The 19,125-nt window shown below is 42.8% G+C and overlaps 1 protein-coding gene across 1 annotated transcript in view; it reads left to right on the plus strand.

Annotated features, from left to right (window-relative positions):
• The window catches only part of Pole (DNA polymerase epsilon, catalytic subunit), a 57,756-nt gene that overhangs the window by 27,701 nt on the left and 10,930 nt on the right, over positions 1-19,125 (plus strand). Inside the window, exons 27-39 of the mRNA XM_052754845.1 lie at positions 3,134-3,236; positions 4,014-4,094; positions 4,183-4,305; positions 8,569-8,778; positions 9,002-9,211; positions 9,576-9,719; positions 15,685-15,825; positions 16,105-16,258; positions 16,336-16,442; positions 16,935-17,111; positions 17,197-17,420; positions 17,602-17,822; positions 18,059-18,263. Coding sequence (XP_052610805.1) covers positions 3,134-3,236; positions 4,014-4,094; positions 4,183-4,305; positions 8,569-8,778; positions 9,002-9,211; positions 9,576-9,719; positions 15,685-15,825; positions 16,105-16,258; positions 16,336-16,442; positions 16,935-17,111; positions 17,197-17,420; positions 17,602-17,822; positions 18,059-18,263 — 2,100 coding nt within the window. The remainder of the gene's footprint in view (positions 1-3,133; positions 3,237-4,013; positions 4,095-4,182; positions 4,306-8,568; positions 8,779-9,001; positions 9,212-9,575; positions 9,720-15,684; positions 15,826-16,104; positions 16,259-16,335; positions 16,443-16,934; positions 17,112-17,196; positions 17,421-17,601; positions 17,823-18,058; positions 18,264-19,125) is intronic.

The following is a 19,125-nucleotide window of genomic DNA, read 5'->3' on the forward strand; positions in this document are numbered from 1 at the left end:
GTGTAGAAGTCAGAAGGTGTAGGAGTAGGTTCCACTGTGAGTCCCAGTTATTGAGTATAGGTTGTCTGATTTGGCAGTAAACATCTTTATTTTGCTGAGCCATCTTGCCAGTTCTTACTTGATTTTGAGTGGGTTCTACTGTGTGAGTCATAGTTACTGAATGTAGGTTGTCTAATTTAGCAGTAAACATCTTTATTTGCTGAGCCAATTTCCCAGTCCTTGTTTTGGTTTGGTTTTTTGAGACAGGATTTCTATGAGTAGTCTTGGCTGTCCTGGAACTCACTCTATAGACTAGGTTGCCTCTTAGAGATCTACCTGCCTCTGCCTCCCAAGTGCTAGGATTAAAGATATGGTGCTACAACTGCCTGCCCAGCCTCTTGTTTGATTTTTGAGATTCAGATTCGTCTCAAATTCCATGTAGTTCAAGGCTCACCTTGAACTCCTGATCCTCTTGCCTCCACCTCTCAAGTGCTGGTACTAGGGTTTGAGCCATCATACTTGGTTTATATGGTTCTAGGGTTCAAACTCAGGGCTTTGTACTTGTCAGGCAAGGACTATACCAGTTGAACTGCATCCCCAGTCCCCACTTGGCACTTATGAGCACGTCTCACAAAGCTTTATATGCTCATTGTATCATGTTTAGTACTCGATCTGAAAATAGCATCCTCATTGCCGGGTGGTGGTTGCATATATCTTTAATCCCAGCACTTGGGGCGTAGGGGCAGGTGGATCTCTAAGTTTGAGACCATCCTGGTCTACAGAGTGAGTTCCAAGAAAGCCAGGGCTACATAGAGAAACTCTGTCTTGAAAAACCAAAAAGAAAAAAGAAGATAGCATCCTCCAGCAATTGATGGCTTTTTTTTTTAAGGTGGTGATATACTCTGCAGGAGGTAGGTGTGGAGGTATATGTCTGTAATCTCAAGCTGCTGGAGAGGCCTGCCTGGGAAACTTGGCAACACCCTGTCTCAAAACAGAAATAACTGGATATAAGGTTTATTTGGTAGAACCCAGCATTTAGGAGGCCCTGTATTCAATCTCTAACACCACAAAAATTAAGTGGTCTTGTATATAGATTAGTTGTACTTAGCTAGTGTGAACAAAGCTCTGGGTTCAATCTCCTACACTGCAAAAAGAGATGAAAACATGCTATGTAGGAGTTGAAAGGGTTGAACTGTAGCACAGGCAACTACTGAGGAGCTTCAGACAATATTTTGCCAAGACAACCATGTAGGGGCTGGGTTTGGCAACGTACACCTGTCATCCTAACATGTAGGAGGCTGAGGCAGGCCAGTTTAGATCACATCAGGAGACCTTGCCTCAAAAATAATATCAATAATAGTAACAATGATTGATGATGATGATAGCCCTGCCACCTAGTTTTCTTTACCTAGTAGCTACATCAAAATAAAGACATGCACAAAAGTAATAAATACCGGAAAAAGAAAGGGTTGTGTTGACTTCTGTGTGAGGAGGGCACAGGATGGAGCTGCATACAGGAAATGACATTTTAGAGCATTGTAGCTTGACAGAGTTGAGTGCATGTATGAGTATTTGCTATGTTTTAAGTTTATGATATTTCACAATATAAATTATTTTGGTTTGTTTTTGTTTTTCGAGACAAGGTTTCTCTTTGCGCCTTTCCTGGAACTCACTTGGTAGCCCAGGCTGACCTCAAACTCACAAAGATCCGCCTGGCTCTGCCTCCCGAGTGCTGTGATTAAAGGCGTGCGCCACCACCGCCCGGCAAATTATTTTGTTTTGTGGCAACTGGAAGTTGACAGCTGGTTTATTGGTAATGTGAAGACCAACTTATTCCTTAGAAAAGCTTTCCATCTCCTGTGTATCTTACCCAGGAAACAATGTTTTAGGAATGTCTGCTTGCCCACATGTAAGAACAGTTGTAAACAGCTCTGAACAGTGGCACACTAGAAACAGAGCAAACAGCCAACAGAGGATAATGTGCATTCAACTTCAGCCCTTTTTCCTTCTTTCTTTTTTTTTTGGTTTTGTTTTTTGTTTTTCAGGACATGGTTTCTCTGTGTAACAACTCTGACTGTCCTGTAACTCATTCTGTAGACCACCCTGGCCTTGAACTCACAGAGATCTGCCTACCTCTGTCTCCTAAGTGCTAGAATTAACCACCCAGCTTTCAGCCCTTTTTGTTACTCAATTATGTGTACTGAATAGGTGATTTCATTGTGACATTTTCATATATATAACATACTTGGATCATATTAACCTGCCATTGCCCTCTTTGTCCCTGTTTTAGTTACTTTTATATAGCTGTGATAAGACACCATGACTAAGGCAACATATAAAAGAATGTGTTTAATTTAGGCTTACTGTTTGAGAGGGTTAGAGTCCATGATGGCAGAGCAAAGGGATGGGAGCAGGAATAGCTGAAACCTTACATCTTGATCCCCAAGTAGGAGCAGAGAGAGTGATACCTGGGAATGGAGAGTCTTTTGAAACCTCAAAGCCTGCCCCTTCAAGACCACACGTCCTAATCCTTCCCAGACAGTTATAACTGGAGACCAAGTTTTCAGATAGCAGTCTATGGGGGCTCATTCAAACCACCACATTCCCCCACTGTTGTTCATTTTCCCAAATAGGCTCCCTTGTACTTTAATGTCTTCTTTTCAAATCTAGATGCTGCATGTTGAAAGAAACATGCAGTGTTTATCTTTCTGTATCGTTTCTCTTAACATAATCTTCAATCCAATCTTTTTTCCTGTAAAGCACATAATTTCATTTTTCTTTATCACTGAGTAAAACACTCAATGGGATAGTTAACTCCATTGTGCATATATGCCTATGCCATATTTTCTTTATCCATTCATGTGTTTCTTTTCCCCTTCCTTTTTCCCCTTCTCCTTATATTTTGTTCTGTTTTATGTTTCTGAGGATGGAACCCAGAGTCTTACATAGGATAAGCAAATAGTCTACCAGTGAGCTAATTCCCTAGCTCCTAGCCTAAGTGTTTTAATGTGATAAAGTATTACTTAATCATTCAATGTTATAAATATCATGTAAGTGTGTACAGAGTCTTTATCCCATGTATACTTGATAAGAGTTATAGCAGGATTTGCATTGTTTATGATTAGATATGTTTATATTTATTTTCTTAACCTAGGGCCATTCCACTTGCCATTTTCCAAGCAGAGCCTACAGTGAGGAAACATTTTCTGCGGAAATGGCTAAAGAGTTCATCACTTCAAGACTTTGATATTCGCACAGTGAGTGCCAATTATTTTTATTGGGGGAAGAGGGGCACACATGTGGAGATCAGAGGATAACTTAACAGGAATTGGTTCTCTTCCATCATGTGGGTGCCAAAAATCTAAGTCAGGTCATGAGACAAGTGCCTATGTCTACTGAGTCATATTGACACCTGCTATCTATTTTTGTACTATTAAACGTTTAGAAAAAAAGCTAGTCAGAGCAGAATGTACCTGACTTGCATTATATGACTCAGTTAGAGCTTTACTTATAACATCCTCTTTTCTGACTTGTGGTAGGTAGGGAAACAGAACACTCAGGGCAGTGTTTCTCATCTTGTGGGTCGAGACCCCTTGAGGAGGTCAAGTGACCCTTTCACAGGGGTCTCCTGAGATCGTTGGAAAACATAGATATTTACATTATCATTCATAATAGTTGCAGAATTACAGTTACGAGGTAGTAATGAAAATACTTTCATGATTGAGGGTCACCATAACATGAGGAACTGTATTAAAGGGTCACAGTATTAGGAAGATTGAGAACCACTGGGCTAGAGTATCAGGAAGCTAATGCTAGGGAAGCCTTGAAACTGCTCTTGGATAGAATAAGACTGAGGTATTATTCTTAACCATCCACTGTTTCATGATCCTATAGTCTCATTAAGCTCTCTCCCAAATTTCTACCTCTAAAATGAGCATGGAGTTTCTAGAAGATGAAGTGAGACACATACATTTAATAATTATTGGCATATGACAGTGTAGACAATTGCTGCTTCTCATGTTTTGTGCATGCAGATTCTGGACTGGGACTACTACATAGAGCGGCTAGGAAGTGCCATCCAGAAAATCATCACCATCCCTGCAGCTCTGCAGCAGGTAAGACAAAAGCTAGGGATACCACTCTACACCTAATCACCAACAGACCCACGTAAGACTTTTTCTGATCTGTATCATCTTCACTTAGGTGAAGAACCCAGTTCCACGTGTCAAACACCCAGACTGGCTGCATAAAAAACTGCTAGAAAAGAATGATGTCTACAAGCAAAAGAAGATCAGTGAGCTCTTTGTCCTTGAAGGAAAGAGACAGGTAACACACAGGACACAGTGTACCAATGTCTGCAAGCTGCTATGCATAAATTTTCCTTGTTTTGTTTTTGAGATGGGGTCTCTCTATGTAGCCTTGATGGTCCTAAAACTCCCTATATAGTCGAGGCTGGCCTTGAAGTCACAGGGATCCTGCCCCTGCATGTGCCACCCTGCCTGGCCCATAATTTCCCAATACTACCTCCAAAAGTGTGCGTTGTGGTACTTTACTCATTAGTGCCCTCCAGTGTCATTTTATATAACAGGAAGCAGATTATAAGTCATCAGGTAAGTATGAAGAACTCATTTATATGTAAAAAAAATGATGAGGTATGCAAACTAGACATAGTGACCTGAACTGAATTACTACTGTAGACTTCAGTTTTCTCAACAAAATGAAAGTCTTTCCTGGAGACACACTGAAAACTGCACAATGGAAAGTATAGGTAAGAAGCTGGAGATGCTCATCTGCTAAGAGCCCTTCCTGCTTTTCACAGAATACTGTTCTGTTCCCAATACCCATGTCTGGTAGCTTACACCCACCTGAAACTCCAGCTCCAGGGAATCCAACACCTTTTTCTGGCTTCTGCAGACCCCTGCATACACAGACATACACGAAAGTAAAAATTAATCTTTTAGAAACAATATAGCTAAAATTAGAGGCAGAGGGGCTGGACAGATGGCTCAGCGATTCAGAGCACTGGCTGCTCTTCCAGAGGTCCTGAGTTCAATTCCCAGCAACCACATGGTGGCTCACAACCATTTATAATGAGATCTGGCACCCTCTTCACGCATGCAGGCAGAACGCTGTATACATAATAAATAAATCTTAAAAAAAAAAAAATTAGCCAGGCAGTGGTGGCACACACCTTTAATCCCAGCACTGGGGAGGCAGAGCCAGGTGGATCTCTGTGAGTTCGAGGCCAGCCTGGTCTATAGAGCGAGATGTAGGACAGGCACCAAAACTACACAGAGAAGCCTTGTCTTAAAAAAAAATAGAGGCAGAAAAAAATTTTTTAAAAATTTTTATGTGTGTCGTATTTTTGTCTGCATATATGTCTGTGAGGTTCTTACATGCCTAGTACCATGGAGGCAAAAAGAGGGTGTTGGATTCCCTGAAACTGAAGTTAACAGATGGTTTAAGCCAACATGTGTGTCCTGGTAATTGAACCTAGGTCCTCTGGAAAACCTCTTAACTGCTGAGCCATCAACCCCAAGAAAATTTTTATGGTTTGAAAATTAGAAGTGTAGCTAGTTATAATGTCTTATGCCTATAATCCTAGTAGTTGGAAGGCAGAGACAGGAAGGTGGATATGAGTTCAAGGCCAAGCTGGAGTACAGTATGATGCACTCTATCTCAAAACAAAAGTAAAAGTGAGCTATAAGCCAGAATGTTATAGAGACTCAATAATAGACAATTCCTGAAATAGATTGTGTGTGTGTATTCTCAAGACAGGGTCTCTCTGTGTATCCCTGGCTGTCCTGGAACTCCCATTGTAGACCAGACTGGCCTCAAACTCAGAGATCTGCCTGCCTCTGCCTCTCGAGTGCTAGGATTAAAGTCATATGCCACCATGTTGGCTTATTTTAATTTTTCAGACAGAGCCTTAGGTCAGGCTGATCTTTAACCCTCTGTGTAGCAGAAGCTGGTCTTGCTTCACTCTCCTGAGTACAGGGATTTTAAGTGAACAATATAAATATTTTTATATTAGCAAGCATAAGCATAGTATTTAAAAATTCTGGAATCTGCCAGGCAGTGGTGGCACATGCTTTTAATCCAGTATCTTGGGAGATAGGGGCAGGCAGATCTCTGATTTGAGGCCAACCTGGTCTACAGAGCAAGTTCCTGGACAGCCAGGACTACACAAAGAAACTCTCTCTCTCAAAAAAAAAAAAAATAAAAATAATAATAATAATAATAATAATAATAATAATAAATGAATAAGTAAAATCTTGAATCTTGTTTTAAGACAGGGTGTCACTAATACAATCCTGACTGGCCTTGAACTCAGTATCTGCTTGCTTCTGCCTCCTGAGTGCTAGGATTAAAGGGCTGTGCCACCATGCCCAGCAACAAATCTTAATCTTCCTGACATTGGCAGGACTCTTAAATTATTGCATTACTTATTTACTTTTATGTATATGTGTGTTGTATGTATGTGAAGAGTTCTTGGGAAATCAAACTCGGGTTGTCAGATTTGGAGGCCTACTAACCTACTGAGCTATCTTGTGTCTCTACAAGTCTTGATTCACTATATAATGATATATAGTGATTCACTATACAATATATATAGAATATATAATTCTAACAATTATATATTCCTTGAATTCAACCAAAAATTTTGCTGAAGTTTAAAAAATGTTTTTCTGAAATAAAAGTCAAACTGACAATCATTTTGAAAAATTTTAACATAAACTCAGTTGATAAATGAGCACATCACAAACTAGTAAAACTATAAAATTAATGTGTATAAGTATTTTGCCTAAATATATATGTGCATGATATGCATGCCTGGTGCCACAGAGATTAGAAGAGCCATCTCTCTAGCCTCCTAACTAGGTTTTTAAATAGCTACATTTAATGCACAAATAAAATCTTATTCTCAATAATTAGGGACTAGAGAGATGACTCAACATGTAAGAGCATAGGCTGCTTGCTCAGATTGTATGCATTACTGATTAACTCCAGGTCACCAATAATGCTTTGGTGTTGAATTAAGGAAAGAAATAAAATCACTTCCCCTTGGAGTCATTTAACCATGAGCTAGTTCATATATAATTCTCTACTTAATGCTCTCTGTGTCTTCCATCTTGTCTGTCTGTTGTATGAGTCTGAATCTGTGCCATAAAGTCTGTCTTATAAATTTGTTTGTCTCTGTTGTCTCTCTGTCTGTTTCAGTCTGTTGATCTGTGCAAATGGTATCTGTCTCTGTGTATCTGTCCTTAACAAAGGGCTTTTTTCTGTATTTGTTGCACAGCATAGAAAGTATTACGTGGGGAAGGAATGGAGTGCTTATAGAAATATTTAACAGTTTTACAAGGCACCAACTAACTCAGATAATGAACATCATTGTTTATCAACCAGTATCCATAAATGGATGCTTTCAGTCTTTGTGGTAGATTTTAGGAAGTTGCTTTTAACTTCTATATTTGCTGCTTTCAGCAAGTGGTACATTTGCATTATCTGGGTCAGGGACATGGAAGAGTACCTGATTTAAGATTATAGTTATGCATTAGCTTAAGTTATAAAAGTTGGTTACATGGGAAGTTCAAGGCAACTAAGGTTAATTGTTACATTTACATTGCTCTCTTAAAAGCAGGATCAACAGTTACAGTAGGCTAGCAGTCTTGTTCTAATTAACCTCAAGGCATATTACTAATTTTGGCTGTGAGGTCTGGCAAAAGTGCCAGTCTTTAGAGTTATTTTTGCAATATTATATTGCCGCAGCTGCTCTTCCAGAGGATCTGATTCAAGTTCCAACACCCACACTGCAGCTTATAACCATCCATAACTCCAGTCTAAGGAATCCAACATCTGGCCTCCACAAGCACCAGGCACATATGTGGTATACAGACATGCATGCAGACGAAATACTAATGAAATAATAATTAATAATAATAATGAGAGAACACTTATTCTTAGCTGGTTCTGGTGTTGTGGACTTGTAATTACAGCTACTGGGTAGGTTGAGGCAAGAGGATCCTAAGTTCAAAGCCAACCTGAGCTATAGAGTGCAATTCTATTAAAAAAAAAAAAAGTGAAAAAGAACTACTAAAACAGTTCTGTCTTGGGAAACACTCACTTTTGGGAAACACTCACTTTTGGGTGGATGTTGTTTTCCTAAGTGCCCTCTTCTTTTCTCCCTTAATACTTATGCTTAAATTAACTATGTTAAAACCTCATCTCTGACTCAAAACAACCTTGTAAAAAGGACTCACCAATACACACATCTTTTGAATGAGTTACCATTCTCTAATAAGTAATTGGAAAACTTAGAATGGACAGCTTCCTTTGGAGAATTAAGACAAATGATCTAATTCCAATGCTTCTAAACAAAGACAGGCATATCTTTGGAAGTTCTAGACCAGCTTGGTCTACATAGAGAGTTCCAAGCTAGCCAGAGCTACATATTGAGATCCTTTTTTTTTTTAAAGTTATGTTAGTCTGTTAACAGCCCATTTCAGCAGATGTATAGTGTTAGAATTCTGTGATAGAATTTACGAGGTTGAGATTCTGAATTAATAAGTCTTGGTTGTGTCTCCCCAGATTGTGATGGCACAGGCTTCAGAAAACAATCTGAGTGTCTGCACTCCAGACATCGAAGACTTTGGACTCACAAAGCCATACCACTCTGCAGTCCCAGTTACTACTAAGAGGAAGCGAGTCTGGGAGAGCCAAGAGGAGTCTCAGGATATTGCACTAACTGTGCCCTGGCAAGAGGTCTTGGGGCAGCCTCCCTCCCTCGGAACCACCCAAGTAAGAAACAAGGAAGCCAGAAGGGATGTGGGAAAGTTGCTCTGGCACTCTGTCTCGTAGAGGTCTGCTACATAGTGCAGGGATCCTAAGGCAAATCCTGTCCCTGGAACAAGTTGCAGAAATGCCTAAGTGCTAGAGAGCATTTGAAACTCCAGAAGCTTAGGAATAAAAAGCAGGCTGTTGGAGAAAGGTGTTAGCAATTGTGCATTGTTGTCTGTCCCAGGAAGAGTGGTTGGTCTGGCTCCGGTTCCACAAGAAAAAGTGGCAGCTACAGGCCCAACAGCGCCTGGCCCGCAGGAAGAAGCAACGTCTAGAGTCAACAGAGGATGTGCCAAGGCTTGGGGCTATCCGAGAAGGACCTGCCACGGGGCTGGGAAGCTTTTTGCGACGGACTGCCCGAAGTATTCTGGACCTTCCATGGCAGATTGTACAGGTGTGGGCCTTCATCCATGGGAGTGGCATGATGTTGAGAGCAGTCCTTTATGGGCTCAAAAGAGGGAGTGTGCAGCCAGTCCTACAGTATAAGATGGGAGATAAGAAAGGCCTTCAGCAGGCTGGTCGGCAGTAGCACACACCTTTAATTCTAGCACTTGGGAGGCAGAGCCAGGCAGATCTCTGTGAGTTTGAGGCCAGCCTGGTCTACAGAGCGAGATCCAGGAAAGGCACCAAAGCTATGCAGAGAAACCCTGTCTCAGGGGGGAAAAAAAGGCCTTCAGCTTCCTGCCCATCCCTATCACAGGGGTCCTGTACATAGAGGGGATGTGATTATGTGCTATGTATTCTGCATTTCCTCTCAGATCAGTGAGACCAACCAGGCTGGTCTCTTTAGGCTATGGGCCATCATCGGCAGTGACTTGCACTGTATCAAGCTGAGCATCTCTCGAGTATTCTATGTGAACCAGCGGGTAGCCAAAGCAGAAGAAGGACCTTCATATCGCAAGGTAGGGAAGCCACTGGTATTGCTGGTCACCTCTGAGGCATCTCCACATGATGGAGGCCACACAAAGAATTGATCAAGAGCATGGACTTGCAGACCCAAAGTGAGCCGTGTGGCCTTGTTTCCATCTCCCAGTACATTATTGATACCGGGATCTTGTGAAGAGTTAATTGAAACCATGTCTATGAATGTTCAGTGCTACAAGCCGCAAAAAATATATGAAGTAGGATTTCAGCTGACTATGACAAGCTAATACCTGGAAGAAGCCAAGGGCCTTCCAGAGGTCAAGCTGAGGCTCAAGGAGTCTTGCTGATACTGGCTTTTGATTTATTAGCCATTTGTTACTATGAATTTCTCATGTGCTATTGTAGCTTTTCCATCATTCTTTGGGCACAGTTTCCCCTCTACTAAGGAATATTTAGATAACCTTCTGAGCAGTAACACAGCCAGGATCCCTAATTTCAGGCCTTTCTGTAATTATTGTCATTAGCAGCATCTGGCCAGTACCATCCCCAGAGGGACGAAAGTATCTTATCAGAGATACCTCTGTACTCTCTAAGAATAGACTTAAGCATCCAGACTATCTGTTTGAGAAGGCCTGACGGATGTGCTAATTAAGCTTAACTTTCTTCTTTCCAAAGTCTTATCTCTAGTTTTAGATCCACCCTTAACAATTAACTCAGAACTAAAGGGTTCCAACTTACAGGTACATCTAGCTGTGATGGAAGTTGCCTAGCCAAGTTACCTAGCGACCTAGCACACTTGCCAGAAAAGGCAGGAGCAGAGATAGCTTAGAGAGATAAGGGTCAAAGGGATAAAAGGGCAGTTTTATTTTCAGAGCACGACGAGACACAGAAGAAAATGGAAGAACTAGATGGGTAAGAACTGGAGAGGAACGAACTGCAATGGGGAAGGACTAGATTGAAGGGCTAGAAGAGAGTACTAGAGGAACAAGCTGGAAGATGAGGAAGAACGAGATGAGGAAGAAGGAGATGAGAGAGGAGCTAAGATGGGGAGGAACTAGATGGATGAGAACCTAAATGGGGCGGAACTAAGATGAGAGATTTAAGATGGAACTTAGAGGATAGCAGATAAATATAGAGAGAAATCACAGCCGGGCGGTGGTGGCGCACGCCTTTAATCACAGCACCGGGAGGCAGAGGCAGGCAGATCTCTGTGAGTTCGAGGCCAGCCTGGTCTCCAAAGCGAGTTCCAGGAAAGGCACAAAGCTACACAGAGAAAAACTGTCTCGAAAAACCAAAAATAATATAGAGAGAAATCAGGCAAGAAAGAAGTTAGGCATGAGAGCAGAATAGAAGCTGTGTAGAGAGAGAACTAACTCAGAAGAATAAAGTGTATGGACTAAAGAGTTTCATGTACATAGATTGATTTCTTATCATCAAAGATTTAATTATCAGCTGGTTGTAGATTCTTCCCAGACCCTAGGAGGGGACTATCCAGGGGCTGGACCCCCATAGTCTCCAATAGTTCAGGAATTGGGGCTGCTGCTCTCCATCAACCTGATGAGCAGGAGAAGATTGGATAGAGGTTGCGGGTAGTTTATGTAAGTACTGTTGTAGTTACCAGCATTATTGGGATATAAGTTCACCTACCATATAGCCTATTCATTGGAAGAATATAATTCAGTGGTTTTTTTGTGAATTCGTGGTAATATGACTATAGTCAAAATTTCAGACTTCATCATCCCCAAAAGAAGCCTGTATTTCTCAATTGCCTCTGTCCTTCTCTGCAGCCCCAGGCAACCAACCACTATCCCACTTTCTGCCTATTCACAACATCTCAGAAATGTAGTCATACTTTAGGTTCTTTGCAGAGATTCAGAAGATTTTGAGGAAGCTGTATTTATGTGACATCTCAGTTGGAGTGCCCCACTTGACTCAGAATGTTAACTTAGGCCAAAGCTGGTTTATGTTGCGATCTGCTCACAGTTGGACATTAACTATATACAAGGAACACCTGGGTGAGGTACAAAATTGTAGGTGAAAAATGTGAGGCCTGATTTCAGCCCATTGACTTGGTGAAATGTGAACTACAGAACTCCTTTTCCTTTGTGATTATCTGTTCCCTCTGGAGAAACTCAGTGTTTCACTGTGTACATTGGGATTTGGTGATGACTGTTACCTCGTGGGGGTTTCAGGATGGAGCTTCTCTACCCTGCCCTTTCTGTGTAAGAACTTTATATAGCAGTTAGAATTGAATTGTTTTCAGGTTGGAGGTATTCATTGAGACAGGGACTCATGTAGTTCGAGCTGGCCTTGAGTTTGCTATAAAACTGAGGCTAGCCAGGTGCTGGGGGCGCACGCCTTTAATCCCAGCACTTGGGAGGCAGAGCCAGGCGGATCTCTGTGAGTTCGAGGCCAGGAGTGAGATCTAGGACAGGCACCAAAGCTACACAGAGAAACCCTGTCTCAAAAAACAAAACAAAACAAAAAAAACTGAGGCTAGCCTTCAATTCCTGATCCTCCTGCCTCCATCTGCCAGATGCTGGGATTATAGGCCCCTGTTACCTACTTAGCTCATGAATTATGTTTTTGTCATTGCTAGAAATCAAATCCAGGGTCTAATGAATTCCTCGGCCCACACTCTGTTTTCCCCCACCCCCAGCACAGAGATAAACTAGTTTCTTCCTTAAAAAGTGAGATATTTACTATTTTGCCCTTAAACTATATTATTTCCAGGGTAATGAATGGCAAGTAGATTTTTTCTTTTCTTTCTTTCTTCTTCCTTCCTTTCTTTCTTTCTCTCATCCTTCCTTCCTTCCTTCCTTTCTTTTTTTTTATGCTTAAAAAGTATTTCAGGGCTGGAGAGATGGCTCAGCAGTTAAAAGCAATGGCTGTTCTTCAGAGGACCTTGGTTCACTTCCCAGCACCCACATGGCAGCTCACAACTCTCTGTAATTACAGTTACAGAGGATCTGACACCCTCACGCAGACATTCATGAAGTCAAAACACCAATGCACATAAAATGAATGAATGAATGGATTGCTGTGAGCCTGGGTGGAATGGTCCTTACTTGTTATCCCAACACTCAGGATGCCGCAAAAGATTTCAAGTTCAAGACCAGTCTAGGTTACATAGCAAGACTCTTATCTCAAAAACAAACAATTAAAAAACAATGTTACTATGAACTTAGGAATGTATGTATTGTTATTTAGTATCCTTTTTTTTCTTTTTTTCTTTTTCTTTTTTTTTTTTTAAAGATTTATTTATTTTTTGTCTGTGAGTGCTCTGTCTGCATGTGCCAGAAGAGGGTATCAGAGCCCACTATAGGTGGTTGCTAGCCACCATGTGGTTGCTAGGAATTGAACTCAGGACCTCTGAAAGAGCATCCAGTGCTCTTAACCACTGAGTTATCTCTCCAGCCCCTATTGTTTAGTATCTTATAATCAATTACAGCCTGCATTCCCTGATGCAATAAATAACATAGTTGTGGTTTACAGTTGATTTCCATCAGTTTTGAAAAATGTATCTACCTGAATCACTCACATCGCTATCCAGATAGACATTACCACCTCCCCAGAGCATACTTGTCCACCCCACCATACTGCTAGTGTGTGAGGTCCACATTTATGTAACTACAGATGCATTTGACCTATTACAGCTTCATGTCAATGTGTCGTTCCATAGATGCTATAATTACCTTTCTGAGTCATGGTATCTGATACTGGCCCAGGTGTTGTTTGTATCAGTGGAGATGTATTAAGATATAAACTATACATCCAGTGTGTACACAGTCCTTGTCAGCAACATCAAGTAGTCTTGTAGGATGAGCTGGGAATTCCCCTTTTTTTGTCTTTTCCATTTCCTACCTCTCCATTTTCCAGTTAGCTATTAAAGAAACAACTATCACCAGCTTGGTTTTATTTTTCCAGGCTTTGTTTTCTTTATTTAAATACAATAAAATGGTCTTTTTAAGGTAATACTTCATGGGTGATGGTGGCCAGGGTTGCATGACATTCAAGATACAAAACATTTCTGTCATCCTTAACTCACTATGCTCTGGTTTCTTTTCACCCCCATCCTTGGACACTGGTCTCTGTCCCTTGTAGTCAGAAGTTTTCCTGTGTCCCACCCAGTCCCTCAGCTGCTTGGACCCAAGTAAACACACAGAGGCTTTATTACTTACAAACTGTATGGCCTATTGGCTCAGGCTTTTTCTGGCTAGTTCTTACAACTTAACTCTGTTCATTTCTGTTAATTGATGCATTGCCACATGGCTTCGTGGCTTACTGGTACTTTCACATCTTGCTTCTTCTAGCAGCAACTCGAAGCATCTGCTCCACTCTCCTTTCTTTTCTCTCTCCAGTTCAAATGTACCACCTAACCTTATTCTGCCTTAACATTGGCCAAACAGCTTTATTTATCAACCAATCAGAGCAACACATATTCACAGCATACAGAAAGTCATCCCACAGCAGTCCCTATAGCATTACCTTTTTAGAATGCCCTTTTATGGGATCATACTGTACTCTGAAATTTGAGTCTGGCTGCTTTCATGTAGGGTTTGCCATTAAGATTTGCCAGAGGGGAAGACGAGGAACTGTTTGCTAGTTGGTGCTCTGTAAGCTGTCTTGGTCCCTGACTACCTTCTTCTTTTTTTTTTTTTTTTTTTTTTTTTGGTTTTTTGAGACAGGGTTTCTCTGTGTAGCTTTGCACTTGTCCTAAAACTCACTCTGTAGACCAGGCTGGCCTCGAACTCACAGAGATCCACCTGGCTCTGCCTCCCAAGTGCTGGGATTAAAGGTGTGTGCCACCACCACCTGGCACCTTTTTTTTTTTATTCTGAGGCCTCATGACACTGCTTCATGCATGCATTTAGTGGGAACGAGAGTAGATGGTGACTACTTGGTTGTAAAAATCTTTTTCTGGTTTTTTTTGTTTTCTTTTGTTTTGGTTTGGTGTTTTTGTTTGTTTGGTTTGGTTTGGTGCCTCTTGTGCAGATTTTGTTATTTTATTGAAGCAGTTTTATTACATTGGCCCATCTTATTCTCAGCTGTTTTTCCTCAGCCTCTCTGCTGGGATTACAGGTGTATGAACCATTCTGTCTAGCTCGTGGTAGGCCACAGCTATCGCTGCCATAAAGCTTTTATTAATTGTAATGTGTGAGTCATCCCAGGGCTCGCATTTGATGGTTCTCTTCTCCCTTGAGAATTCTTCATTTTTCCCTGATTGTTATATCAAGAAATGTATTCCATAGTGGACATTTTGCATTTGATATTGTGAAACTTTGGGTATTTATATGAAAAAAAGTCCTTGGGCTGGTGAAATGGCTCAGTGAGTAAAGGGGATTGCTTACAAGCCTCTCTGAGCCACATGGTCGGAGAGAACTGATTCCTTCAAGTTCTTGTCTTCTGACCTCAACCTGCGCATGCGCGCACACACACATACACACACCCAATAGATAAATAAATGTTTTTTTTTTAAGTTGTTTAATTCTTTAGAGAATGTTGAGGCAGCCAATCCAGTTAATTTAGACCCCAAGTTCAATCTTGCCTTCTTTGTATAAAGGTTCTGTTGTAAGCTCAATTTTCAAGTCCTTTGTGTTCCTCTGAGCATGTCTGTGTGTATTTGCATCTTGGAGTGAAGCTGGGGTTTGAGTTGGCTTGTGAAGATTAATGAACAGTGTGTCTCCTCTCCATGATCCCATACATGTACCCAGTACACATAGGGTTGCCCCATCAGCTCCCTTCTAGTTCTCTGGCCAGAAAGTGTAGTTTTCTATGAGTTCTAGGTACCTACAAACTCCAGACAAGTGTTGATGATGCCTCAGTTGGAAAGCATTCATGATTTTTCCAGATGCCTCAGGTTGCTGTTTTAGATTATGCCTTGGTCTTTTAATTGTGATCCTTGAAGCAGGTAAACTGACCATCTTGGGTTCTGAAAGCCCTGGAAGTTGGTCAATGGTCCACTCTATAGACTGTGGCGGCTCATCACTAAATTGTCACCAGGTGAATCGGGCTCTTCCTCGTTCCAACATGGTCTACAATCTCTATGAGTATTCAGTACCAGAGGACATGTACCAAGAACACATCAACGAGATCAACACTGAGTTGTCAGCACCAGACATTGAGGGCGTGTATGAGACTCAGGTGATTGTCTCCCTGGCCACTGATACTTGGGTGAAGATGAAGCTGGATGATAAGAAAAGAGATCCCATAGGGAATCGGGCAGGGGATAGTAGTGAACGGCTGAATTAAAAGTCATGGGCATGGGTTGGGGAAGCCACATAGGAAAGTAGCTCTCAGCAGCATGTCTGCCTAAGGTGGCCTCTTCTGAGTGAAGACAGGCTGTGCTGGGATGTGTGGCCTCAAATTGAGCTGTAGTGCTAGAGTCTTCCATTTGGCCCAACACACTCCCCACTCTTCCAGGTCCCATTGTTATTCCGGGCCCTTGTACAGCTGGGCTGTGTGTGTGTAGTCAACAAACAGCTGGTAAGGCACCTTTCAGGCTGGGAAGCTGAAACCTTTGCCCTCGAGCACCTAGAAATGCGTTCACTGGCCCAGTTCAGCTACTTGGAACCAGGTATGGCCCCACCAACAGCCCTGTCACCTGCCCTGCCTCCCTTGCATCTCAGGCAACAGGTTTACTTTCTTCTACAGGGAGTATCCGCCACATCTACCTGTACCACCACTCACAGGGCCACAAGGCACTCTTTGGTGTCTTTATCCCCTCGCAGCGAAGAGCATCTGTGTTTGTATTGGATACTGTGAGTCCTTGGGCACAGGGCACATGAGAATATGTGGGTCAGGTGGGATATGGGGAAGAAAGACACTCCTCTTGCCATTCAGTTAAAATAGAAAGGTAGGCTGGTATATACCTTTAATCACAGCACTTGGGAAGCAGAGGCAGGTTTCTACAGTGGCTCGGTCATCAAACTCCATGACAAGACGATTGTCATCAGCTTCCTTCCCACCCAGGTCAGGCCGAGAGGTAGGAGACAGCCAAAGCAGGTGGTTGTGGCGCCGGAGGTGGCGTGCAAAAAAAAGGTCGGAGCCAAAGGTGGAAATGTCTTCCGGTAGCCCAGGACAGCCAGGGCTACACAGAGATACTGTGTCTCAAAAACCAAAAAAGAAAAAAAAGAAATAGAAAGGAGTGACTATCCAGCTTCTCTCTCTCTCTCTCTCTCTCTCTCTCACACACACACACACACACACACACACACACACACACAGTAGCCTAACAGTTGGTGTTTGCCTAGGTGCGCAGCAACCAAATGCCCAGCCTTAGTGCCCTGTACTCAGCAGAACATAGCCTGCTACTGGAGAAGGTGGACCCCAAGCTCCTCCCTCCACCCAAACACACCTTTGAAGTTCGTGCTGAAACCAACCTGAAGACGATCTGCAGAGCTATCCAACGCTTCCTGCTTGCCTATAAGGTAAGAGAAGTTGGGGTCCAATGGTGGGAGTTTCCCATCCCAAGGCTTTGCCCACTGAGCCCTTTCTGCCTTCTGCTCAACCCAGGAAGAGCGCCGGGGGCCCACACTCATCGCTGTTCAGTCTAACTGGGACCTGTGTAGACTGGCCAGTGAGATTCCTGTCTTAGAGGAGTTCCCACTAGTGCCTGTCCGAGTGGCTGACAAGATCAGCTATGGAGTTCTGGACTGGCAGCGCCATGGAGCCCGCCGAATGATCCGGCACTACCTCAATTTAGACACTTGCCTTTCACAGGCTTTTGAGATGAGCAGGTGAGGAATAGGGTGTAGCTCAGTAGTAGAACTTAGCTAGAAAGTGCAATTCCCAGTACCACATACACCAGAAGAGAGATAAGTAAGTGAGGCCATAGGCTGGGTGCCTACAGGTGTTACTCTGTGGGTGGTCCCTAAATGATGCTAGTGTACTTTAGACTGAACCTGTACCCTTGTGCAGGTATTTCCACATCCCCGTTGGGAACCTACCGGAAGACATTTCCACCTTTGGCTCCGACCTTTTTTTTGCACGCCACCTCCGGCGCCACAACCACCTGCTTTGGCTGTCTCCTACCTCTCGGCCTGACCTGGGTGGGAAGGAAGCTGATGACAATCGTCTTGTCATGGAGTTTGATGACCGAGCCACTGTAGAAATCAATAATTCTGGCTGTTATTCCACTGGTGAGTGAGAGAAGGGAAAGATAGGCACTTCCACCCCACCATTTAATGACTCCTCATTACATGGAGCTCAGTGCTCAACCGTGTGGAATAAGCCCAAAGGCAAGTCTTGAGAAATGGGTACCAGCAAGTCAGATGTCATATGCCATGCCTGACCTCACTAGGCAGCACTGACCAGCTCAGCCTGGAAGATGATCCTAGTGCTGGCTAGGGTACATGGACAAACCGTTTCCTTGCAGTGTGCGTGGAGTTGGACATTCAAAATCTGGCAGTCAATACCATCCTCCAGTCCCACCATATCAATGACATGGAGGGGGCTGGCAGCATGGGCATCAGCTTCGATGTGATTCAGCAGGCCTCCCTAGAGGATATGGTCACAGGCAATCAAGCTGCCAATGCCCCAGCCAGCTATGATGAGACAGCCCTCTGCTCTAGCACCTTCAGGTATCTACCCTCATGTAATTTGCTACCTTCCTAGACAAGGCAACAGGGCAATGGCGACCTCCACTTTAGAATGCCAAAGCCAAAGTAAGCAATACAATTTTTTATTTTTTTTGACAGGGTCTTTGTATAGCCCTTGATGGCCTGGAACTCACTATGTAGACTAGGCTGGCCTCAAATTGCCTTCCAAGTGCTGGGATTAAAGGCATGCACCACACATCCGCCTTTTTTAAAGATTATTTTATTATTTCCGTTGTGTGTGTGTGTGTGTGTGTGTGTGTGCATGTGAGTGTAGGTGTCCACAGAGGCCAGAGGAGTTGGATACCCTGGAACGGGAATTACAGGAGGTTGTAAAGCATTGGTGTAGGTGTTGGGAATTGAACTCCAGTCCTGTAGAGGAGTAGTACATGCTCTTAACTGCTGTGCCTTTTCCAGTGCCAGAATTAGCATTCCTGAAATGTCTCTTCCTTGGGTCATAATGCAATCAAGGGTCCCCATTTCCCTGAGCATACCCTGCCTAGTTACTTGTAGGCAGTACAAGTGCTACCATCTGACCTTTTGAGGCCAGAAGCTTTTCTCATGAAAAACATTTTAATACATAATTGTTTTCAGTGTAATCAAAGAAGTATCTGCAGGAAATTCCCAGGGCACCCAGCCTAGTGAGTCATAGTAGCCAGAATCATCTGTCAGGTATGGTCAGCCCTGGCTCCTAGTGTATATTTATTGTAGAGTGGTTCCTTTGTGCCATAAACATAGAGCACTTTCACTCTGCCTATGCAAAGGGGTGTAGTCTTCACCCATGCTAGAAATGTCAACGCCAAACTTAGAGGGCCTGAGGTCATGATGCGTTGTTACTGTGGCTGAG

Source organism: Peromyscus californicus, unplaced genomic scaffold (genome assembly GCF_007827085.1).
Source record: "Peromyscus californicus insignis strain IS unplaced genomic scaffold, ASM782708v3 Scaffold_2__1_contigs__length_46816999, whole genome shotgun sequence".
Classification (NCBI taxonomy): domain Eukaryota; kingdom Metazoa; phylum Chordata; class Mammalia; order Rodentia; family Cricetidae; genus Peromyscus; species Peromyscus californicus.